The 25,912-nt window shown below is 48.5% G+C and overlaps 1 protein-coding gene across 1 annotated transcript in view; it reads left to right on the forward strand.

Moving 5' to 3' along the window:
* SLC6A5 (solute carrier family 6 member 5) overlaps positions 1 to 25,912 on the forward strand; it is a 102,903-nt gene that overhangs the window by 12,382 nt on the left and 64,609 nt on the right. Inside the window, exon 2 of the mRNA XM_032977955.2 lies at positions 16,256 to 16,339. Coding sequence (XP_032833846.1) covers positions 16,337 to 16,339 — 3 coding nt within the window. The 5' untranslated portion in view covers positions 16,256 to 16,336. The remainder of the gene's footprint in view (positions 1 to 16,255; positions 16,340 to 25,912) is intronic.

Genomic DNA, 25,912 nt, shown 5'->3' on the forward strand with positions numbered 1-25,912 from the left:
GTTGGCTACGTACGGTGCGAAAGAAGTTCAACGTGCGCGCGTAGATCATCAAGCATCCCTTTGCAGTACGACTGTACATGTAATTGCGTGGACACGTGTAATTGTGTGTATATGTGTAGTTGTGTTGTGTATAGGTGTAGTTGTGTGTATACGCGTGTCCATGTGGAGCGGTGGTGCAGCGGTTAGCGCGCTGCGCTACGAACACGGCGGCACCGAGTTCGATTCCCGCTCACAGCTGGTCAACACATACGGACCGGTCCTGGTGCTCACCTTAGGTAGACTCTGCCTCAAATGAATACTTGGTGCGGTATGTTGTAAACATCAGAACTGGGGAGACAAAGGCGGCCGGGTGTGGTGTACTGGCCACCCGCACCAACCCTCGTGTGCGTCCGTGCCGGTAGGTAGGTGCTGCTACTTGCTCACAGTTCAGGTCATCTATTAGGAATAGCCCTGTGAGCCATGCGGCACTTGCCCCAACAGTCTAAGTGTCCCGTACGGGGGATCTTTGTCTTTTTTGCGTACATCAGTGTATGTGTGTGTGTATTGCGCGTGTGTATGTGCGCGTGTGTATGTGCGTGTGTGTGTGTGTGCGTGTGTGTTATGTGCGCGTGTGTTATGTGCGCGTGTGTATGTGCGCGTGTGTTATGTACGTGTGTATGTGCGTGTGTGTATGTGCGTGTATGTATGTGTGTGTATGTGCTTGTGTATGTGCGTGTGTATGTCCGTGTGTGTTATGTGCGTGTGTATGTGCGTGTGTGTATGTGCGTGTGTGTATGTGCATGTGTGTGTGCGTGTGTGTTATGTGCGTGTGTGTATGTGCGTGTGTGTATGTGCATGTGTGTGTGCGTCTGTGTTATGTGCGTGTGTGTATGTGCGTGTGTGTATGTGCGTGTGTGTATGTGCATGTGTGTGTGCGTGTGTGTATGTGCGTGTGTCCAGTGTATAGTCGTGGAGGAACAAAGCATCGCGACAATTAGACGCACGTTTGTGTTCAACCGATCCCATGAGTGACTCAAGGAATTCATAAAAAAAATAGATCTCACGAGCTAAGTGTGTGTGTTTTATAAATCCCATCAGCCACTGTGTTTGTTTTTACATGCACGCTGGAACAGTTATGCGAACATATCCTCTGGTCTTCTTTTATTATTCTCATTATCAACACAGTTAAATTACTATCAACGCAGCAGACGCACGTGCGCGTGTGCGCGCGTTGTGTGTTTACGCGTTACTGATGTATGCGGCGTGGGGAGCGGTGGCGCTGCGGTTAGCGCACTGCGCTAGGAACCCGACATCCCCAAAAAAATACTTAGATTTCCCGCTCACGACCGATACCAGTGGCAGCGAATAATAATCGAACCGGTCCTGGGATTCCCCCCCTCTACGTCTACTCAGCCTTAACAAAACACATGTTTAGGTACGCGTGGGTAATACACATCATCACTGGGGAGACAAAGGCGGCCGGGCGTGGTGCTGACCACACTACTCCGTCGCGTGCCGTGCCGGCATTCATAGGGGCTATACTCGCGTTCGGCACTTGCCCCGGCAGTCTGTTAAAGGCTACATGGGGCATCTTTGCCTTTGTTCTGTGTGCGAGTGTGGGGAGCACTTGTCCCGAGACTCTGTTGAAGGCTACACGGGAGGTCGTTTAACCTTTATCTTGTGTGTATGTTATGTTTATGCAATTCAGCAATGTCACTTAACATTGTAATATTTGTGTATGCGTATATGTTTGTCCATCTATACATGAACGCGAATGGCAACGTGTGTATATATATGTATTTTATGCCTGTGTATATAAAATACGTATATATACGTATGTGCACATATATATGCTTGTGTGTATGTATTTGTGTGTGTGTGTGTGGGGAGCGGTAGTGTAGTGGTTAGCGCGCTGCGTTACGGATCCTGACGACCCGGGTTCGATTCTCAGACCTCAAAATGATGCGGTGTGTAGTAAACATCGCCACTGGGGAGACAAAGGCGGCCGGGCGTGGTGTTGGCCCACCCACCCCCCTCGCGTGCCACAGTGCAGGCTTTCATCAAAGGTGCTGCTTGCTAACAGCACTTGCCCCAACAGTCTGTCGAAGGCTATCCTAGGGGATCTTTTGTCTGTTTTTTTTATCGCGTCAAAATGATGCGCTAACCGCTGCGCCGCCGCTCCCCCCCCCGCCGCCACACACACAAAGACAAAGATCCCCCTCCTGTGAAGCCTTCATAGATTGTCGGGGCAAGTGTTGTCAGCGAGTAGCCACACATATACACAGTACATACTTACGGCATTTTATATATAAACACAAAGACAAAGATCCCCGCCGTATAGCCTGCAACAGACTGTAGGGGCAAGTGCTGCGAGCGAGCAGCACCTGTGATTAAAAGCCGGCACGGCACACGAGGGGGGTGGGTGGGCCAACACCGCGCCCGGCCGCCTTTGTCTCCCCCAGTGGCGGTGTTTGCACACCGCACCAGGTACTCATTTGAGGCTGAGTCGACCTAGGGAAGGACCAGGACCGAATCAGACAAATCGTCTATTGGTATTGGCCGTGAGCGGGAATCGAACTCGGCTCGCCGGGTTCGTAGCGCGGCGTAGCGCTAACCGCTACGCCACCGCTCCCCCCATATATGTATTCACGTACACATACACACACACACGTGTGTGTATATATAGAGCGATCATGTGTGTGCGTGTATATGGTGGAGCCGTAGTGTAGTGGTTAGCAACTCTGCCCTACGAGGTCGACGGGCCGCGTTCGATTCCCGCTACGCGGCCACCACCACCAACAACATCATTATTATTATCCGACCCGATCCCCTAGGTCGACTCGGCCTCGAATGAATTCCTGGTGCGTCGCGTAGGGGGGGTGGATCACCCGCCCACCTCGTGTGTGTCGTGGCCATGCAAGCCTTCTTCGTCGTCATGCGCTGTTCGCGAACAGCACTTGCCCCAGCGGTCCGTTGAGGCTTTACCGCACGGGGGTGATCTTTTGTCTTTGGTGGAAACCGCCACAGCCAACATCGCCAACACCGCCGCAGTGACCAGCGTGGTGAAGTATGGTCAAACAATCCCCGTGGCCGATAGGATGCGGCGTTTGACAGGCCTTCAAACAGCAGTGGATTGACAGCAGAAGGGGCATTGTGTTTTTGTATTGTTTGTTCATCATACTTAAATGTAGAATCGGAACTGATTGTATCGCTCCGTCTCCGTGGTTCCAAGCCGTCTTCGAGAAAAAAGTTTCGTTTTAAAGCTTTCGTGACTGCAGGGATTCATATTCTTTGTTTTTTCGGTAAAGTCACCACGTAGAAGAGAAATAATAAAATAATAAAATACAAAACAATAAGATTCTCACGACGTTTCGATTGCAACACAAGAAATCATCATCATCATCAGCGTGTGAAAACCACAGCAATGATTTATTTTGGTTTGCTGTGGTTTTCACACCTGATGATGATTGCTTGTGTTCCCAATCGAAACGTCGTGAGAATTTTATTGTTTGATATTTTTATTATTTGATTATTTCCCTGCTACGTGACTTTACCGAAAGAATCAAGAATATAAAGACGTAGGTGCTCGCTAACAGCACTTGCCCCAACAGTCTGTTACAGGCTATACGGGGCATCTTAGTCTTTGTTGTTGTTGTTGCTGCTACCAAGAGTTCTGTAACTATATTTACACTCGAGACGAGCGTTTTTTCATTCATCTCGTCAATCCACCGTTGCCCGACTGTAACCCCCCCCCCCCTCAATGATCTGATCGAAATCCCTAATTTCGATCGGATCATTGGGGTTTATTAGTAATAAATCGGTATTTTGCGACCACCCCAGTGCCACTGTGTAGCATATTATTACGTGGCCAGGGACTCTATGAGATGATAGGACAATAGTCTGAGTGCACAATTGGCGATAAGTAACGGCAAAGCGGTTATAAGCGACTCACAGAATTGTGCGCAGTTGCGTCTACAGAGTCCACGACTTCCCTGAAGGCATCGACACCTTCAGCGAGCGCGATGCCGATCACTAACAACACGGTTCGAATTCGACTCTCGATCGATGGCTGCCCCATCGCCGCACACGCCTCGAGTAACAAGCAAAGGACAAGTCCTTATTTATTACTCACAACTTCTTACTTACTAACTCCTTACTTATTAACAACTCCTTACGTACTAACAACTCCTTATTACTAACAACTCCTTACTTACTAACAACTCCTTACTAACAACTCCTTACTTACTAACAACTCCTTACTCACTAACAACTCCTTACTTACTAACAACTCCTTACTTACTAACAACTCTTTACTAACAACTCCTTACTTACTAACAACTCCTTGCTTACTAACAACTCCTTACTTACTAACAACTCTTTACTAACAACTCCTTACTTACTAACAACTCCTTACTCACTAACAACTCCTTACTCACTAACAACTCCTTACTTACTAACAACTCTTTACTAACAACTCCTTACTAACAACTCCTTGCTTACTAACAACTCCTTACTTACTAACAACTCCTTACTTACTAACAACTCTTTACTAACAACTCCTTACTTACTAACAACTCCTTACTTACTAACAATTCTTTTCTAACAACTCCTTACTTATTAACAACTGCTTACTTACAACTCTTTACTTACTAACAACTCTTTACTTACTAACAACTTCTTACTTACTAACAACTCCTTACTTACTAACAACTCCTTACTGACAACTCCTTACTTACTAACAACTCCTTACTTACCAACAACTCTTTACTTACTAACAACTTATTACTTACTAATAACTCCTTACTTACTAACAACTCCTTACTGACAACTCCTTACTTACTAACAACTCCTCTATCATCTTTCATTGCTGGAGGGGTTACCCACCCCTACCTGAAACTCCTGGCTCCGCCATTGGTTAGCACGAATACGCGTTAAACACATTCTCCTGCGGAGGGAGGGAGCTGGTAGGAACGTTGGGTTGCTCCGTCAATGGCCAGGGTCAACGGCGGCACCACCACGTGGTGTGTTCCGCACAATATGCCCGACTGTGAGTCGGCGTGAGTAGGTTAAACGTTGAGTTTTATAAGGGCACCACGGGGTGACCAGCCCCTCCCCACCCAGCCCCACCCCTACCACCCCCCACCCTCCCCACCCTCCCCACCCAGCCCCTCCCCACCCTCCCCTCTCCACCCTGCCCCACCCCCTCCCATGTTTGGATGCACGACGGACGGACGGACACAACAATAATCCCCTGTGGGCTGGTGGTGGTGTAGTAACCAGGAGGTTCCTACACAGTGCCAATGTTCTGTTGTGTAAACTTTATAAGAAGTTAATCTTCTGCTCCTTCTCCTCCTTCCGAGACGAACGTCGTCTCCACCGCCACTGTTTAGAAAACTCAACGTACATGGGGTCGTCCATAAATGACGTCACGCACCTTGTGTGGGGGGAGGGGGGGGGGGTCAGACATCTGTGACGATTTGTGGCGAGGAGGGAGGGGGGGTGGGGGGGGGGGGGTTTGAGAAATGTGACGTCACGTCAAAATGCGCAACTTTAAATAAATATAGACAACACGTTCTCTTTAATTAAATAGACTGTTTTTAAAATAAATGTTTTCACCTACAACATCAGAGTGCAGCGCCACATTAAATACGCACTACAATGACAATAGTTTAAAGCGATTTGAAGCATGTTTAAAAAAAATTGGGGGGGGGGGGGGAGAGCTTTGTGACGTCATATTGGGGGGGGGAGGAGGGGGGTAAAAAATCGTCCAAAATCGCCTGACGTCATTTATGGACGGCCCCTATCACGGCGACGTTTCGGGGACATTGCCCCCCCCTTCTTCATGTGCCGCGAGGACACATTTCCTGTGTTGATGACCCGAATCGTCGGCGTCGCTGTCCCCGTTCACGTTCGACGGCGAAGGAGCCCGGGATGCCTCCCGGTAACGATACAAGTTGTTTCAAGTTTCATTTATTAGGTATAGCCCTGTGAGCCATGCGGCTCTTAAGTCGGGTGCAACCGCGACAAACACAATTTGAACACAGAACATCTTAAAGCGACAACGCGTAACAGAGACATTCTGGAATAAACCAGCAAATATTCCACGCAAAAAAAACTTATTAAAACGCTGTGTGTTAAAATCACAATGTGGTGCAAGCCAACAACAACAACAACCATAAGACAATTTGGATTAACCATATGTTTTCGAATCACCAAAATAAAGCTAAGAAAACAATGTAACAACAGTAATCATAGGAACTGTGATTTTAAATTTAACAATAAACGACATATATAACACGGACGACAAAAAAACTGCAGCCATAGCTGGCAGCACGACACTCCCAGTGTATGATGTGTGAGTGAGTCAGCAGCAGTGTGAGTGAGTGTATGATGTGCGAGTCAGCGTATGATGAGTGAGTCAGCAGCAGTGTGAGTGAGTGTATGATGTGCGAGTCAGCGTATGATGTGCGAGTCAGCGTATGAAGAGTGAGTCAGTGAATGATGTGTGAGCGAGTGTATGATGTGTGAGTGAGTCAGCAGCAGCGTTAGTGAGTGTATGATGTGCGAGTCAGTGTATGATGTGCGAGTCAGCGTATGATGAGTGAGTCAGCAGCAGTGTGAGTGAGTGTATGATGTGCGAGTCAGCGTATGATGTGCGAGTCAGCGTATGAAGAGTGAGTTAGTGAATGATGTGTGAGCGAGTGTATGATCTGTGAGCGAGTCAGTGGCAGTGTGAGTGAGTGTATGATGTGCGAGTCAGTGTATGATGTGCGAGTCGGTGTATGATGTGTGAGCGAGTCAGCGGCAGTGTGAGCGTATGATGTGTGAGTGAGCCAGCACACGATGAGTGAACCTGTGTATGATGAGTGAATGGGTCAGTGGATGTGCGAGTGTATGAGTGAGTAAACGCATGATGAGTGAGTCAGTGTATGAGGTGGAGGGGGTTCTCTTAAGTTTGAAATCGAATTAATATTCGCATAGGGAGCGTCTTCGTTCAAGAGCGCTCTGTGGACATGCCTTGCGAGACGGTGGCAAGGATGAGAATTATTTAGATGGCACGGGGCATTGAGGATTGAGGGGGACAGCGGCGATAGGCGGGGTGCTTAGAGAGGGGGGGGGGGGTCATGGAAGGGGCTGTAGGGGAGGGACGGGAAGGGGTGGAGGGGCGATGGGGAGGGAAGAGGAAGGGAGTTGGTGATGATGGAGAAGAGGTGGTGAGGACATCAGTCGGAGGAACGGAGGGAGGTTAAGGGGGGGGGGGCTACTTCATGTACAGGGGCAGTGTTGAGTCTATGGGCAGTGTTGAGTCTATGGGCAGTGTTGAGTCTATGAGCAGTTTTGGGTCTACGGGCAGTGCTGAGTCTATGGTGCAGTGTTGAGTCTATGGTGCAGTGTTGAGTCTATGGGCAGTGTTTGGTCTATGGGCAGTGTTGAGTCTATGGGCAGTGTTGAGTCTATGGACAGTGTTGAGTCTATGGGCAGTGTTTGGTCTATGGGCAGTGTTGAGTCTATGGGCAGTGTTGAGTCTATGGGCAGTGTTGAGTCTATGGGCAGTGTTGGGTCTATGGGCAGTGTTGAGTCTATAAGCAGTGTTGGGTCTATAGGCAGTGCTGAGTCTACGGGCAGTGTTGAGTCTATGGGCAGTGTTGAGTCTATGAGCAGTGTTGGGTCTATAGGCAGTGCTGAGTCTATGGGCAGTGTTGGGTCTATAGGCAATGCTGAGTCTATGGGCAGTGTTGAGTCTATGGGCAGTGTTGGGTCTATAGGCAGTGCTGAGTCTACGGGCAGTGTTGAGTCTATGGGCAGTGTTGAGTCTATGGGCAGTATTTTTCGATTTAAAGCTTTCGTGACTGCTTAGATTCATCTTCTTGGTTCTTTCGGTAAAGTCACGTAGAAGGAAAATAATAAAATAATACAAATAAAACATAATAAAACAAAATTCTCACGACGTTTCGGCCACAACATAAGTAGCCTTCCTCAGGTGAAGAAACAGAACTGTCGGAAAGACAGCGCTCCAATGAACACCGCTAAGCTTGGCAGCGTCTTTTAAGCTGGGTGGGAGGAGCAGATCGCCTTGACAAAGGAGTTTACATATTAACAGAAGAATTTAGCATTGAAGTAGCTGTGTTAATGTGAGAGATTAGCACGATGTTAAAGTCAGAAATTAGCATGTAACTGGGAGATTAGCATGATGTTAGTGTGAGGGATTAACATGTAACTGGTCACGGAAGTAGCTATGTTAAAGTCAGAGTTTACATATCAACAGAAGAATTTAGCATTGAAGTAGCTGTGTTAATGTGAGAGATTAGCAGGATGTTAAAGTCAGAAATTGGCATGTAACTGGGGGATTAGCATGATGTTAGTGTGAGGGATTAGCATGTAAGCGGTCACGGAAGTAGCTATGTTAAAGTCAGAGTTTACATATCAACAGAGGCATCTAATATATTGACGCTAAATAACTGCAACTACCCAACTGTTATACAATATACCGATGTGAAAGAACTAAATATAAACTACATCAATATAATCAATGTACTCAATATATTCTCCAATAAGCTGAGCTATTAACATAAAGTAACTGGGTATACACTACACTATATAATGAATACCATATAGTAAACTGATAAAAAACTAAAATATAAACTACATCAATATTATATATTCTTGGTTCTTTCGGTAAAGTCACGTAGAAGGGAAACAATAAAATAATAAAAATATAAAACAATAAAATTCTCACGTTTCGACTGCAACACAAGCAATCATCATCAGGTATGAAAACCACAGCAAGAACATTTGAAAAAAGTGGCGTTTTTTTACGTTAGCACCACGGAGAGCGATTTGGCAGTTATTCAGATGGACGAGTCCATCTATGTTCGGAAAAGAGGAGGGGGGAGACGAAAATAATGGATGCGGTCTGAAAGCCACCGTTATTCGTGAACAATCAATTAAGACCCGAAATGGTTTATCAAATCCTTCCAATGACTGGTAAGCCAGAATCCATCTTCTCGGTTGAAATTGTTTCTGTGTTTGTATATGTGGCTGGCCTCATGAACGAATCTCTCATGGTAGCCGGATGGCTTGCAGAGAACCTCCGTCTTGGAGAAGTCAATGCATGCTCTATGGGCAGCGTTGAGTCTTTAAGAAATTAACGGAAGGACGCGTAAGGAAGGGGGCTGCTTAATTACATTTGTGGATCGTCACATCACAGGATCGTGATAGAGGCCTTCATCCAGCAGTGGATTAACACATACGGATACTTCTGTGTTTGTAATGTGGGGAGGAGCCGTGGTGCAGTGGTTAGCGCTCCGAGCCAAGAACCTGCCCACCCCGAGTTCGATTCCCGCTAGCAGCCTGCGGCATCGGTGACGGAATATCCGAAGCGAAGCTCTGAACCGGTTCGGGGCCTCTGTCTAGGTCCGTGCAGCCTCAAACTATGTCGCTAGTGCCATGGCTAATGCGCATCAGCACTGGGGAGACAAAGGCATCCGGGCGTGGTGCTGGCCGCAGCAACCCAATCATTGTCTGCCGTTCCGGCCTTCATAAGGCGCCACTCTCATACTCTTTGGTTCTTTCGGCAAAGGCACGTAGGTCTTAAATTGAAATAAATCACGACGTTTCGATTGCAACACAAGCAATTATCATCAGGTGGGAAAACCACAGCAAGAAAAACATTTTACTGCTGTGGTTTTCCCACCTGACATTTTCTCTCTCCATGTCCCTGATAGTGGCGTTGTCTTTGTGCTGTTCGCTTTTTTGCGCCCTCTGGTCTAACACCGTTTTGAGACTAGGCTCTAAAGAAAGCTGTCTCTGGTGTGGACCAATCATTGTCAAAGACAATGCATCATCATACACCACCAGAGCATGTTTCTTTGTTTGCATGCTCACCACAAGTGTATGTGATTAATGCAGACAAGATTACTTGTAAAAGGTTTCAGTCTGGTGTTTTAACATCTTAACACACCTGTCTTATTGCCAGAAAGGGTAAAACCTATGTTTATATTTTGATACTGGCAAGGGAGGTGCCATGATAGAGCACGAAGTGTTTGCTCCAGCCTGCTCGATTATATATACCGCATACGGCTATGCGGTATATGTAGAGAGGGAAGGCAGGGAATGTTTGACTTCATATTTGTGTAATGGCAGTAGAGTCAACCTATGGTGTGAGTGGACTAGTGGTCACGGGAGGTAATGACATAGGAGTCAGCCTGCAGTGTGAATGGACTAGTGGCCACGGGAAGTAATGACAGGGGAGTCAGCCTGCAGCACGAAGAGACTAGTGGCTACGGGAGATAATAAAAGGGGAGTCAGCCTGCAGTGTAAATGGACTAGTGGCCACGGGAGGTAATGACAGGGGAGTCAGCCTACAGTACGAATGGACTGGTGGCTACGGGACATGATCACAGGGGAGTCAGCCTGCAGCACGAAGAGACTAGTGGCTATGGGAATGATCGAGAATAAGAGCATGGCCAGGTGACAGAAGAGGACGGTGGAGTCTGGCGGTAGAGCGAGCGGTCTAGAACCAGGGAGAAGGTTCGGGAATGGGGGCGTGGCCTCAGAACGTGTATACGGGAGACTCGGAGCTTGTTGCAGTGGGGTCTCTGCCTGTCCAAGTGTGAGCACGTAGCTCCTTAATAAAGAAAACCTTCCCTGGACAAGTTTGTCGAACTCGTCTTGACATTTGTAATGGTTTTGTTTGTGCACCAAATGCCAACGGAGCAGCATCAGCATCACCACCAAATAATTACCATATTTTCCCGCATATAGCCCGCATACGCATATAACCCGCAGACGCATACACCCTGCAAAAATAGCGTTTTGTGTAAAACAAATTTCAGATAGCCCGCACCTCCATATACCCCGCATGCATTCATATCTTTAACGTCGTTACCGCAGCTTAATTCCATCGTATTAATACAAAGTTTACATTTGTAATACATTCCGCTATCAATTGTTAAAATTAAAATCATAACGTGCACAGAGAAAACAAACTAACCGGAAACGAGTGAACTTCAAACAGTAAATAAGTAACAAAAGTAAATGTCCAATAAATAAGTGACACCTAACTGGTAGATAAGTGAGTACAGTTTTAGCACTGGTAGATTGCGCACTGCGCAGACAATAGCGGCACTACTGTAACGCCGTTGCCTCCCCCCCAACCTCTCTCTCCCCCCAGCTCTCCCGTCGCCGGTAAACAAAGTGCGCCCACTTCAAACACTGTCTTGTCGTTTCATTGTACGAACAATTCGATTAATTTAAAACGTGATAACATGTGCAATTTTAGTGTGAGTGGTTTATTCAGCAGTGCTTTAGTCAAAGGTAAGTGTTGCATAGTGGATAGTCCTACCATGAAAAAATTAAACGAGTTATGACATGTCACACGTGTAAAATATTTGTTGGGATAGCCCGCACCTCCATATACCCCGCAGGGTCTTGTTTTGTTTGTAAAAAGTGGTATACCCCGCGGGTTATATGCGGGAAAATACGGTATTTGTGATGAAGTGTTATTGTTGCTGCTGCTGCGTTAGATCGCGTAAATGTAAATGAAGAATCGGAATATTTATGTATGCTGCAGGAGGAATCCGATGAGCTATAAAGCTCTTTACTCACAGATGTCTAGTAGGGGCACACAGGGTAAGAACGTTACAACAACAAACAGTACAAACACACGACTGGAGTCCAAAGTATAGGAAAGGTAAACAAATCGCTTACAAGAAATATACAAATAAAACTAAACAATTACTTTTTTAAAATCTTACCAGGTAAAGCCCACTGAGCTATTAACTTATTTTTCAGAAGCGACCTATCACAAATGATAGCTCAACAAAAGTGGCTTATCACATGGAAATGTATCGCGGAAAAATAATGGAAATAACCTAAACGCATATTTCTAAATGTGGAGAGAAAAACCGTGTGGTACACCCCCCTGCAGCCGACAGAGTCAATTAGCAATGGTTCGCCACGTGGAACAGAACGTGCCAATTTGGTTGACTTCACTATGTATGCGTATATGTTGAGCTTCTTTCGCGCCGTACGTAGCCAACCGTGCTAATCGGAGGTGCGGGGGGCGGGGGGGGGGGAAGGACAGCAAACTAAACACAAGACTTCGAAAGAAATTTAGTTTTCAATCTCGACGCTTTAAAAGTGCGTAGCGCCTAGTGGCTTCTTAATATCGGAAGGAAGAGAGCGTTCCAGACGGCCGCAGAAGCGCGTCTGAAAGCGCCGCGCGACGATGCGGTGACCGCCGCAGTCTTTGTTTGACGGCTCAGCCAAAAGCCGCCGCTGCTGCTGCTGCGAGGGTGACGGAAGCTCGCGTGATGATGGTTCACGATCCTTAACTAAGTCAGCGAGGCCACTATTGTGGTTCATTTGTGTGCAAGCGCTTTGTGTGTGATGAGTGCGACCTTATAACGCATTGGTTCTTGACCTGGCGGTGCACGCACCACCCCCTTGGGGGTGCGTGATGCCCTTTCTTTGGGGTGTACGAGACGTGGCCAGATATTTTTTTTTAGAGCGAAGTAATCGAAAACAGAAACTAAGCACGGGCAACGTAACAACTCACTTTGTTTCATCAACCCCTCGATGTAGTTATTGACATTATACTTGTTTTTTTTCCGATTGAGTACCAAAGGGGTGCAAGGCTGCAGTAAAGGTTAAGAACCACTACACTGTACACTACACTATACACTACACTACACTATACACTACACTATACACTACACTACTATACACTACACTACACACTACATTATACACTACACTATACACTACACTACTATACACTACACTACACACTACACTATACACTACACTATACACTACACTATACACTACACTATACACTACTATACACTACACTATACACTACTATACACTGCACTATACACTATACTATAAACTACACTATACACTACACTATACACTACACTATACACTACACTATACACTACACTACGCTATACACTACACTATACACTACTATACACTACACTATATACTACACTATACACTACTATACACTACACTATACACTACACTACTATACACTACACTATACACTACACTATACACTACATTATATACTACACTCTACACTACTATACACTACACTATACACTACTATACACTGCACTATACACTATACTATACACTACACTATACACTATACACTACACTATACACTACTATACACTACACTACTATACACTACACTATACACTACACTATACACTACACTATACACTACACTATACACTACACTATACTATACACTACACTATACACTACACTATACACTACACTATACTATACACTACACTATACACTACACTATACACTACACTACTATACACTACACTACTATACACTACACTACTATACACTACACTATACACTACACTACTATACACTACACTATTATACACTACACTATACACTACACTACTATACACTACACTATACACTACACTACTATACACTACACTATACACTACACTACTATACACCACTATACACTACACTATCCACTACACTACTATACACCACTATACACTACACTATACACTACTATACACTACACTACACACTGCACTATACACTACACTATACACTACACTATACACTACACTACTATACACTACACACTATACACTACACTACTATACACTACACTATACACTACACTACTATACACTACTATACACTACATTACTATACACTACACTACACACTACACTATACACTACACTATACACTACACACTACGCTATACACTACTATACACTACTATACACTACTATACACTATACAGTACACTATACAGTACACTATACACTACACTATACACTACACTACTATACACTACACTATACACTACACAACTATACACTACACTACACACTACACTATACACTACACTATACACTACACTATACACTACACTATACACTACTATACGCTACACTACTATACACTACACTACTATACACTACTAGACACTATACACTACACTATACACTACACTATACACTACACTATACACTACTATACACTACACTATACACTACTATACACTACACTATACACTACTATACACTACACTATGCACTAAACTATACACTACACTATACACTACACACTACTATACACTACACTATACACTACACTATACTATACACTACACTATACACTACTATACACTACACTATACACTACTATACACAACACTATACACTACACTATACACTACACTACACACTATACACTACACTATACACTACACGAATGGTTCTTAACCTGGGGTGCATCACGCACCCCCAGGGGGGTAGCGAGACACGGCCAAATTTTTTTTTTTAAAGAAGGTAAATAATGGACAAGACAAATTACGCATGGGGGCACCGTAAGTAACGACTCACGTTGTTTCATCAACCCCTCGATGTAGCCATTAACATTGTACCTGTTGAACGACTAATAATCAATAAGGGGCGCAAGGCCCCCGTGCAAGGCTGAGGGCCTCTTCTGCCGTGGCAACGCCGCCGAAGCCAAGGCAGCTCTCACGGCGAGCATGGGACGGACCGCGGTGACCCGGTCAGGACGCGGTGACCCGGTCAGGACCTGGTGACCTGGTGAGGACGCGGTGACCCAGTCGGTGACGCGGTGACCCGGTCAGGACCTGGTGACTCGGTCAGGACCTGGTGACCCGGTCAGGACCTGGTGACCGGGTCAGGACGTGGTGACCTGGTCAGGACCTGGTGACCCGGTCAGGACCTGGTGACCTGGTGAGGACGCGGTGACCCGGTCAGGACCTGGTGACCCGGTCAGGACCTGGTGACCCGGTCGGGACCTGGTGACCCGGTCAGGACCTGGTGACCCGGTCGGGACCTGGTGACCCGGTCAGGACCTGGTGACCCGGTCAGGACCTGGTGACCCGGTCGGGACCTGGTGACCCGGTCAGGACCTGGTGACCCGGTCGGGACCTGGTGACCCGGTCAGGACCTGGTGACCCGGTCAGGACGCAGTGACCTGGTCAGGACCTGGTGACCTGGTCAGGACCTGGTGACCCGGTCAGGACCTGGTGACCAGGTCGGGACCTGGTGACCCGGTCAGGACCTGGTGACCTGGTAAGGACCTGGTGACCCGGTCAGGACCTGGTGACCGGGTCAGGACGCGGTGACCCGGTCAGGACGCGTTGCCGCAGCGGTTAAGCACCGAGTTTCAATGCCCGCTCACGGCCAACACAGGTGGCTATATGGTGGTTATATCTGCAAGCGGGACCACGGGTCTCCCCCTAGGTCGACTCAGCCTCAACACGAGGATCTGGTGCGGGTGTGTGTGTGTGGTGTGTGTGTGGTGTGTGTGTGGTGTGTGTGGGGTGTGTGTGAGTGTGTGTGGTGTGTGTGTGTGGTGTGTGCCAGTGTAATGATGTGTGTGGTGTGTGTGGACCAGTGTAATGTGTGTGTTGTGTGTGTGCCAGTGTAATGATGTGTGTGGTGTGTGGACCAGTGTAATGATGTGTGTTGTGTTTGTGTGCCAGTGTAATGATGTGTGTGGTGTGTGTGGACCAGTGTAATGATGTGTGTTGTGTTTGTGTGCCAGTGTAATGATGTGTGGTGTGTGTGCCAGTGTAATGATGTGTGTGGTGTGTGTGCAAGTGTGATGGTGTGTGTGTTGTGTTTGTGTGCCAGTGTAATGATGTGTGGTGTGTGTGCCAGTGTAATGATGTGTGGTGTGTGTGCCAGTGTAATGATGTGTGTGGTGCGTGCCAGTGTAATGATGTGTGTGGTGTTTGTGTGCCAGTGTAATGATGTGTGTGTGGTGTGTGTGTGCCAGTGTAATGATGTGTGTGGTGTGTGTGCCAGTGTAATGATGTGTGTAGTGTTTGTGTGCCAGTGTAATGATGTGTGTGGTGCGTGCCAGTGTAATGATGTGTGTGGTGTGTGTGCCAGTGTAATGATGTGTGTAGTGTGTGTGCCAGTGTCATGGTGTGTGGTGTTTGTGTGCCAGTGTAATGATGTGTGTGGTGTGTGTGCCAGTGTAATGGTGTGTGTGTTGTGTTTGTGTGCCAGTGTAATGATGTGTGTAGTGTGTGCCAGTGTAATGTGTGTGGTGTGTGTGCCAGTGTAATGATGTGTGTGGTGTGTGTGCCAGTGTAATGTGTGTGGTGTGTGTGCCAGTGTAATGATGTGTGTGGTGTTTGTGTGCCAGTGTAATGGTGTGTGTGTGGTGTGTGTGCCAGTGTAATGATGTGTGTGGTGTGTGTCACTCTCTCTCTGCTCATCAGGCCACATGAGAGCCGGCGGCTGCGTAATCATCAACTCCATAATCACCGCCTCCCGTGACGCCACAAAGACCTCCCACGTGAATGGTAAGCGCGCTCATCCCGAGCTATTAATTAACATCGTTCAATTAACGCACGCGCATCGCTCCCCACCCCTCTCCCCGGCACACGTCAATGAAGTACGCAGACTCCTTTACTTACGAACATTCGACTTACGAACTTTCAAAGATACGAACAAACCTGTCCCCGTATGTCCAGTTGCATGTTCAGATCGAGAGTCGTAAGTCCAACCGCCGTGCAACGGATGGCGGGGGTGACATTAACATTTGTAGAACGTGAAGAACCAGTGGCATCTACAGAACGTGAGGAACCAGTGGCATCTACATCTGTAGAACGTGAATAATCAGTGGCATCTACATCTACAGAACGTGAAGAACCAGTGGCATCTACATCTGCAGAACATGAAGAACCAGTGGCATCTACAGAACGTGAAGAACCAGTGGCATCTACATCTGTAGAACGTGAAGAAGCAGTGGCATCTACAGAACGTGAAGAACCAGTGGCATCTACATCTGCAGACCGTGAAGAACCAGTGGCATCTACATCTACAGAACATGAAGAACCAGTGGCATCTACATTTACAGAACGTGAAGAACCAATGGTATCTACATCTACAGAACGTGAAGAACCAGTGGCATCTACATCTGTAAAACGTAAAGAACCAGTGGCATCTACAGAACATGATGAACCAGTGGCATCTACATCTGCAGAACGTGAAGAAACAGTGGCATCTACATCTGTAGACCGTAAATAACCAGTGGCATCTACAGAACATGATGAACCAGTGGCATCTACATCTGCAGAACGTAAAGAAACAGTGGCATCTACATGTGTAGAACGTAAATAACCAGTGGCATCTACATCTGCAGAACATGAAGAATGAGTAGCATCTACATCTGCAGAACATGAAGAACCAGTGGCATCTACATCTGCGAAACATGAAGAACCAGTGGCATCTACATCTGTAGAACATGAATAACCAGTGGCATCTACATCTGTAGAATTTGAAGAACCAGTGGCAAATACATCTGTAGAACGTGAAGAGCCAGTGGCATCTAGATCTGCAGAACGTGAAGAACCAGTGGCATCTACATCTGCAGAACGTGAATAACCAGTGGCATCTACACAACGTGAAAAACCAGTGGCATCTACATCTGCAGAACGTGAAGAACCAGTGGCATCTACATCTGCAGAACGTGAAGAACCAGTGGCATCTACATCAGCAGAACGTGAAGAACCAGTGGCATCTACATCTGTAGAAGGTGAAGAACCAGTAGCATCTACATCTGTAGAACGTGAAGAACCAGTGGCATCTACATCTGCAGAACGTGAAGAACCAGTGGTATCTACATCTAAAAAAAAGATGCTCCAACTTTTAACGCCCTTCCACGTGTTTAGTGTCTACGCCATACAACATGTTTGGAATCGACAGAGAGTAAAGTTGGACTTACGAACGAATCGACTTACGAACAGACATCGCTGGAACCTAACTGGTTCATAAGTAGTGGAGTCGCTGTATATAACACACACACACACAAACTTTAGTGCAGTTTACAACAAAAACGATGTTTCCCGTATCGCCTTCGACTGCCGTTGGGGTCACGTTGCTGTTGAAGGCTACAAGGTACGGAACACGAGGCTGGTCGGGTGGTCGGAACACCACGGCCGGCTGCCTTTGTCTCCCTTAGTGATATTGTTTTATTGTTTTTAACTCATTGCACCAGGCACTCGTTTAAGGCTGAGTCAACCTGGGGGGGGAGGGGGGGGCGGAGGGGTAGAGGCTCAGGACCTGTGTACCACCTGTGTCCCACCAGTGTACCACCAGTGTCCCACCTGTGTACCACCAGTGTCCCACCAGTGTCCCACCAGTGTACCCCCAGTGTCCCACCAGTGTCCCACCAGTGTCCCACCTGTGTCCCACGGGTGTACCACCTGTGTCCCACCAGTGTCCCACCAGTGTACCACCAGTGTCCTTCACCAGTGTCCCACCAGTGTCTCACCTGTGTCCTACCTGTGTACCACCAGTGTCCCACCTGTGTTCCACCAGTGTACCACTCGTGTACCACCTGTGTTCCACCAGTGTACCACCTGTGTACCACCTGTGTCCCACCTGTGTCCCACCAGTGTACCACCTGTGTCCCACCAGTGTCCCACCAGTGTACCACCTGTGTCCCACCTGTGTACCACCTGTGTCCCACCAGTGTCCCACCTGTGTCCCACCAGTGTCCCACCAATGTCCCACCTGTGTCCCACCAGTGTCCCACCAGTGTCCCACCTGTGTCCCACCAGTGTACCACCTGTGTCCCACCTGTGTCCCACCTGTGTACCACCAGTGTACCACCAGTGTCCCACCAGTGTACCACCTGTGTCCCACCTGTGTCCCACCGGTGTCCCACCGGTGTACCACCAGTGTACCACCAGTGTCCCACCTGTGTCCCACCAGTGTACCACCAGTGTCCCACCGGTGTCCCACCTGTGTCCCACCTGTGTCCCACCAGTGTCTCACCTGTGTCCCACCGGTGTCCCACCAGTGTCCCACCAGTGTACCACCTGTGTCCCACCAGTGTCCCACCTGTGTCCCACCGGTGTCCCACCAGTGTCCCACCAGTGACCCACCTGTGTCCCACCAGTGTCCTACCTGTGGACCCAGTGAATATGAACACGCGGCAGCTCTGCGTCCTCCTCGTGGCCTTCGACAGCGACGTCGCATTTAAATGTCAATCGGAAACAAAACGAATATAAAATAACTTTATTTCTTTACTTAACACCTTTTTATTTATTTGTTACTAGGTAAGCCCCCACCCCCTCCCCCCTGGCTATCACAAATTATATTTCAGCTCCACGAAGTGGGCTTATCGTCACGTGTCTGCGTGCGTGTGTAACAGTGTCACATTCTTGTGTGTGTGTGTCACAGTCCTGTGTGTGTGTCACAGCCTTGTGTGTGTGTAACAGTCCTGTGTGTGTGTCACAGTCTTGTGTGTGTGTTACAGCCCTGTGTGTGTGTTACAGCCCTGTGTGTGTGTTACAATGCTGTGTGTGTGTGTCACAGTCCTATGTGTGTGTGTCACAGTCCTGTGTGTGTGTCACAGTCCTGTGTGTGTGTGTCACATTCCTGTGTGTGTCACAGTCCTGTGTGTGTGTCACAGTCCTGTGTGTGTGTCACAGTCCTGTGTGTGTGTGTCACAGTCCTGTGTGTGTGTGTCACAGTCCTGTGTGTGTGTCACAGTCCTGTGTATGTGTGTCACAATGCTGTGTGTGTGTCACAGCCCTGTGTGTGTCACAGTCCTGTGTGTGTGTCACAGTCCTGTGTGTGTGTCACAGCCCTGTGTGTGTGTGTCACAGTCCTGTGTGTGTGTCACAGTCCTGTGTGTGTCACAGCCCTGTGTGTGTGTCACAGCTCTGTGTGTGTGTCACAGCCCTGTGTGTGTGTGTCACAGTCCTGTGTGTGTGTGTCACAGTCCTGTGTGTGTGTCACAATCCTGTGTGTGTGTCACAGTCCTGTGTGTGTGTGTCACAGTCCTGTGTGTGTGTGTTATAGTCCTGTGTGTGTGTGTCACAGTCCTGTGTGTGTGTATGTTACAGCCCTGTGTGTGTGTATCACAGTCCTGTGTGTGTGTCACAGCTCTGTGTGTGTTACAGCCCTGTGTGTGTGTGTCACAGCCCTGTGTGTGTGTGTGTGTCACAGTCCTGTGTGTGTGTCACAGTCCTGTGTGTGTGTCATAGTCCTGTGTGTGTCACAGCCCTGTGTGTGTGTCACAGTCCTGTGTGTGTGTCACAGTCCTGTGTGTGTGTCACAGTCCTGTGTGTGTCACAGCCCTGTGTGTGTGTCACAGTCCTGTGTGTGTGTCACAGTCCTGTGTGTGTGTGTCACAGTCCTGTGTGTGTGTCACAATGCTGTGTGTGTGTCACAGTCATGTGTGTGTGTGTCACAGTTCTGTGTGTGTGTGTCACAGTCCTGTGTGTGTGTCACAATGCTGTGTGTGTGTCACGGTCTTGTGTGTGTGTGTCACAGTCCTGTGTGTGTGTGTTATAGTCCTGTGTGTGTGTTACAGCCCTGTGTGTGTGTCACAGTCCTGTGTGTGTGTGTCACAGTCCTGTGTGTGTGTCACAGTCCTGTGTGTGTGTGTCACAGTCCTGTGTGTGTGTCACAATGCTGTGTGTGTGTCACAGTCATGTGTGTGTGTGTCACAGTTCTGTGTGTGTGTGTCACAGTCCTGTGTGTGTGTCACAATGCTGTGTGTGTGTCACGGTCTTGTGTGTGTGTGTCACAGTCCTGTGTGTGTGTGTTATAGTCCTGTGTGTGTGTCACAGTCCTGTGTGTGTGTCACAGTCCTGTGTGTGTGTGTCACAGTCCTGTGTGTGTGTTACAATGCTGTGTGTGTGTCACAGTCCTGTGTGTGTGTGTCACAGTCCTGTGTGTGTGTCACAATGCTGTGTGTGTGTCACAGTCCTGTGTGTGTGTCACAGTCCTGTGTGTGTGTCACAGTCCTGTGTGTGTGTTACAATGCTGTGTGTGTGTCACAGTCCTGTGTGTGTGTGTCACAGTCCTGTGTGTGTGTCACAGTCCTGTGTGTGTGTCACAGTCCTGTGTGTGTGTTATAGTCCTGTGTGTGTGTCACAATGCTGTGTGTGTCACAATGCTGTGTGTGTGTCACAGTCCTGTGTGTGTGTGTTATAGCCCTGTGTATGTGTCACAGCCCTGTGTGTGTGTGTATCACAGTCCTGTGTGTGTGTCACAATGCTGTGTGTGTGTGTTATAGTCCTGTGCGTGTGTGTGTCACAGCTCTGTGTGTGTGTCACAGTCCTGTGTGTGTGTCACAGTCCTGTGTGTGTGTGTCACAGTCCTGTGTGTGTGTCACAGTCCTGTGTGTGTCACAATGCTGTGTGTGTGTCACAATGCTGTGTGTGTTATAGCCCTGTGTGTGTCACAGTCCTGTGTGTGTGTGTGTGTTATAGCCCTGTGTGTGTGTCACAGTCCTGTGTGTGTGTGTTACAGCCCTGTGTGTGTGTCACAGTTTTGGGTGTGTGTGTCACAGTCCTGTGTGTGTGTGTGTCACAGCGCTGTGTGTGTGTCACAGTCCTGTGTGTGTGTCACAGTCCTGGGTGTGTGTGTCACAGTCCTGTGTGTGTGTCACAGTCCTGTGTGTGTGTCACAGTCCTGTGTGTGTGTGTTATAGTCCTGTGTGTGTGTGTCACAGTCCTGGGTGTGTGTGTCACAGTCCTGTGTGTGTGTTACAGCCCTGTGTGTGTGTCACAGTCCTGGGTGTGTGTGTCACAGTCCTGTGTGTGTGTGTGTGTCACAGCGCTGTGTGTGTGTCACAGTCCTGTGTGTGTGTGTGTCACAGCTCTGTGTGTGTGTCATAGTCCTGGGTGTGTGTGTCACAGTCCTGTGTGTGTGTCACAGTCCTGTGTGTGTGTGTCACAGTCCTGTGTGTGTCACAGTCCTGTGTGTGTGTCACAGTCCTGGGTGTGTGTGTCACAGTCCTGTGTGTGTCACAGTCCTGTGTGTGTGTCACAGTCCTGGGTGTGTGTGTCACAGTCCTGTGTGTGTGTCACAGTCCTGTGTGTGTGTGTGTGTCACAGCTCTGTGTGTGTCACAGTCCTGTGTGTGTGTCACAGTCCTGTGTGTGTGCGGGGAGCGGTGGTGCAGTGGTTAGATTCCCGCTCACGGCCACCAACACCAATGACGATTATCCGATCCGGTTGTGGGATTCCTCTAGGTCGACTCAGCCTCAAACGAGTACCTGGTGCAGTAAGCATCGCCACCGGGGAGACAAAGGCGGCTAGGCTGTCCACCCACCCGACCCTCCCCGTGTGCCGTGCCGGCCTTCATAGGCGCTCGCTAACGGCACTTGCCCCAGCAGTCGGTTGAGGCTACACGGGGGATCTTTGCTTTTTGTATTGAATACGCAAAGGTTTGCGGCGAGGAATGTTGTTAGCCCTTAGGTATTGGAGTAACAGATGTTAGCGGCTTCTGTGCATTGGGGGGGAGGGGGGGTAGATGTGACCTTTATTTTGTCATTAACTCGCCTTTTGTACAACTTGCGTTGGTGCTGGATGAATATGTGAAGCGTGTACGAGTTGGCGTGTCCGTCTATGTGTGTGCTTGCTTTAAAAAAAAGAAAAAACGCCACAGGGGAGACAAAGGCGGCCGGGCGTGGTGCTGGCCACCCACCCACCAACCCCCCACCGTGTGCCACAGTGCCGGTAGCCTTCGTAGGTGCTGCTCGCTAACAGCACTTGCCCCGACAGTCGTGTGGAGGCTACACGGGGGATCTTTGTGCCCGTGTCTATCGGCAGCGGGGGAGCGGTGGCGCAGTGGTTAGCGCACTGCTCAACGAAGCCGGCGACCCGAGTTCGATTCCCGTTCCGAGCCAACAACGTTGGCGACGAACGTGTCCGAACCGGTCTTGGACCCCCACTAGATCGACTCGACCTTAAATCGAGTACCCGGCGCGGTGTGTCATTGCAGAGCTTTGTGACGTCACAAATCTCTGCTCCCCCTCCCAAAAAAAATAAAAATAAACCATGCTTCAAATCGCTTTAAACTATTGTCATTGTAGTGCGTATTTAATGTAGCGCTGCGCTCTGATGTTGTAGGTAGAACACATTTATTAAAAAGTCTATTTGATTAAGTAGAACGCGTTGTCTGTATTTATTTAAAGCTGCGCATTTTGATGTGACGTCACATTTCTCACCCCCCACACCCCCCCCATCGTCACACATCGTCACAAATGTCTGCCCCACCCCCTCCCCCCACCTAGGTGCGTGACGTCATTTATGGACGGCCCCCTTATAACCACTGCACTTGTTAATTATATCTCCGGAATGACATCGCGCGCCGCTTTCAGATGCGCTGCTTCTGCGACCGTCTGGAACGCTCCTCCTTCCGATATTCGGAAGCACTTTTAAATCATCGTCATCTAGATAAAACCAAAAAAAATAAAGAATTTCTTTAGAGCTGCTTTTTGTGTTCAGTTTGGTGTCGTTCTTCCCCCCGCACATCCCATTGGCTACGTACGGTGCGAAAGGAGTTCAACGTACGGACGTTTAACACGTAGGCTTTCGCGACCAATGTTATTCATAATAAAGGTTTTTTTTTAGGTTAGATGGCGTTATTTATAAATGTGTCGTAACCCCTCCACCACCCGACACGGCCAATCAGCAAACAAAAAAGTGTCACGTTGACAAAAGACAATTAGTTCACTACTTTAGCCCACCGGTGTGTTGAAGAGTGAATCCACAACATTTACAGTTTTGAGTACGACGTTTCGCTGGTAAATACATCCAGCATCATCAAAAAATTCGCCAGAATGGTAAAGCCCTCGCTTGCTCCCGGTTTTATATAGAGCAGCAGCAGGCTGACGTCATCATTTAACTCATATCAGGTGCAGTGATTAGAGGCGGAGAGGGGGGGGGGTATTGTAATTATACAATCGATTAGTAATCAGTCAATGGTTATGATTAGTAATGAGTTGTAGATTAGTCATTAGTTGTAATGTGTGTTAGTGATTATATGCTATGTTAGTATACAGACGTTGTTTTATCCATTACAGAGGTTTTTTGGGGGGGGGTTAGATCGGGAGTGTCCTGCCCAGTTTCTGGCAGGAGCGGGGAGTGTGATGTGGCCGCTGCTGCTGCTGCTGCTGCGTGATCCACGATTGAGTGATTTTGCAGGGTGGTTTCTCAGCATCGGGGGATGCTTTGGCCGATACCGATCACGCGCTGTGTGTGTGTGTTTATGTGTTATTGACTATTTACCCACTTATTTATTTATTTAACCAGATAAGAAGGCCCACTGAGCTCTATCGCTCTTATTTTCAGAAGCGACCAGGCCACAAAGTGATAGCTCAACGAAGTGACTTATCATCATCATCATCATCACGTGGACATTCATAGCAGTCCAAATACTCCAAACTGCGTGATGCTAATTCTTAACGTGGCGGGGGGAAATTCGGAGGACATGCAGAAAAATCCACGCGACTACGGAGAGAGACACCGCAAACTCCAAATATACAGCAGCAGCAGCAGGTGTCACAGGGTCGGGATCGAACCCACGACCTCCTGTATACCAGGCGAGGTAGTTAACATCTCCTAGCCACCGTGATGAAGAGAGAGAGACACGCAAACTCCAAATATACAGCAGCAGGCGTCAGGGTCGGGATCGAACCCACGACCTCCTGTATATCAGGCGAGGTAGTTAAAATCTCATAGCCACCGTGATGATGATGAGAGACGCAAACTCCAAATATACAGTAGCAGCAGGCCTCAGGGTCGGGATCGAACCCACGACTTCCTGTATACCAAGCGAGGTAGTTAACATCTCATAGGCACCGTGATGATGATGAGAGACGCAAACTCCAAATATACAGCAGCAGCAGGCGTCAGGGTCGGGATCGAACACATGCCCTCCTGTGTACCAGGCGAGGTAGTTAACATCTCATAGGCACAATGTCTCCCCTTTGTGGGGAGCGGTGGTGTAGTGGTTAGCGCGCTGCGCTACGAACCCGGCCACCCGAGTTGGATTCCCACTCACGACCACCAACATCAAGTGTCGATCATCTGAAGCGCTCCTGTGCCTCCCCTAGGTCGACTCAGCCTCACATTTAGTACTTTGTGCGATGCGTTAACGTCGCCGTTGGGGAGACAAAGGCGGCCGGGCGTGGTGCGCCGTGCCGGCCTTCATAGGTGCTCGCTAACAGCACTTGCTCCAAAAGTCTATTGAAGGCTATACTTGGGGGGCGGGGGGTATCTTTGTATTTGTCTTTAGCTACGGGAAGAAGAAACGGGAGAACTCATAGGGAACAATGATTGTGATTGGTGTTCGATCGAGGGCTCTACACGTCCCGCAGCGACTTACATCATAGCTATTCATCTCAACACATTTTAAGGGGGCGCCCCTAGTGGCAGCTGTCCCTGTGCGGCACGAGGTGACTCAGCACCTGGGTCTGGGTCTCAGCACCTGGGTCTGCAAGCAGGGCATTAGTCAGTCGGTAGGGGGGTGGTGATGATGATGATGGCTGCTATGTGGGTCTAGCCTAGGGGCGCCCCCAGTGGCAGCTGTCTCTGTGCGGCACGAGCTGACTCAGCACCTGGGTCTGCAAGCGGGGCATTAGTTAGTCGGTAGGGGGGTGGTGATGATGATGATGGCTGCTATGTGGGTCTAGCCTAGGGGCGCCCCCAGTGGCAGCTGTCTCTGTGCGGCACGAGCTGACTCAGCACCTGGGCCTGCAAGCGGGGCATTAGTCAGTCGGTAGGGGGGTGGTGATGATGATGATGATGGCTGCTATGTGGGTCTAGCCTAGGGGCGCCCCCAGTGGGAGCTGTCCCTGTGCGGCACGGATGCCTGATCTCCCATTGATAAATTACGAACCCCATTGCATAAGAGTGTGGGCGTGGGGAGGGAACGGCACAAACTCCATGCAGACAACCCAGGCCGCACCCCCTACCCGCTTCTTGCTCGTCAGGGGCACTCCATAAATGACGTCACGCACCTAGGAGGGGGGGGGGGTCAGACATTTGTGACGATGGGGGGAGGGGGGGGGGTTGAGAAATGTGACGTCACGTCGAAATGCAGCAACTTTAAATAAATACAGGCAA

This window comes from Petromyzon marinus, chromosome 65 (genome assembly GCF_048934315.1).
Source record: "Petromyzon marinus isolate PM22_M1 ecotype Great Lakes invasive population chromosome 65, UKy_Petmar_22M1.pri1.0, whole genome shotgun sequence".
Lineage (NCBI taxonomy): Eukaryota > Metazoa > Chordata > Hyperoartia > Petromyzontiformes > Petromyzontidae > Petromyzon > Petromyzon marinus.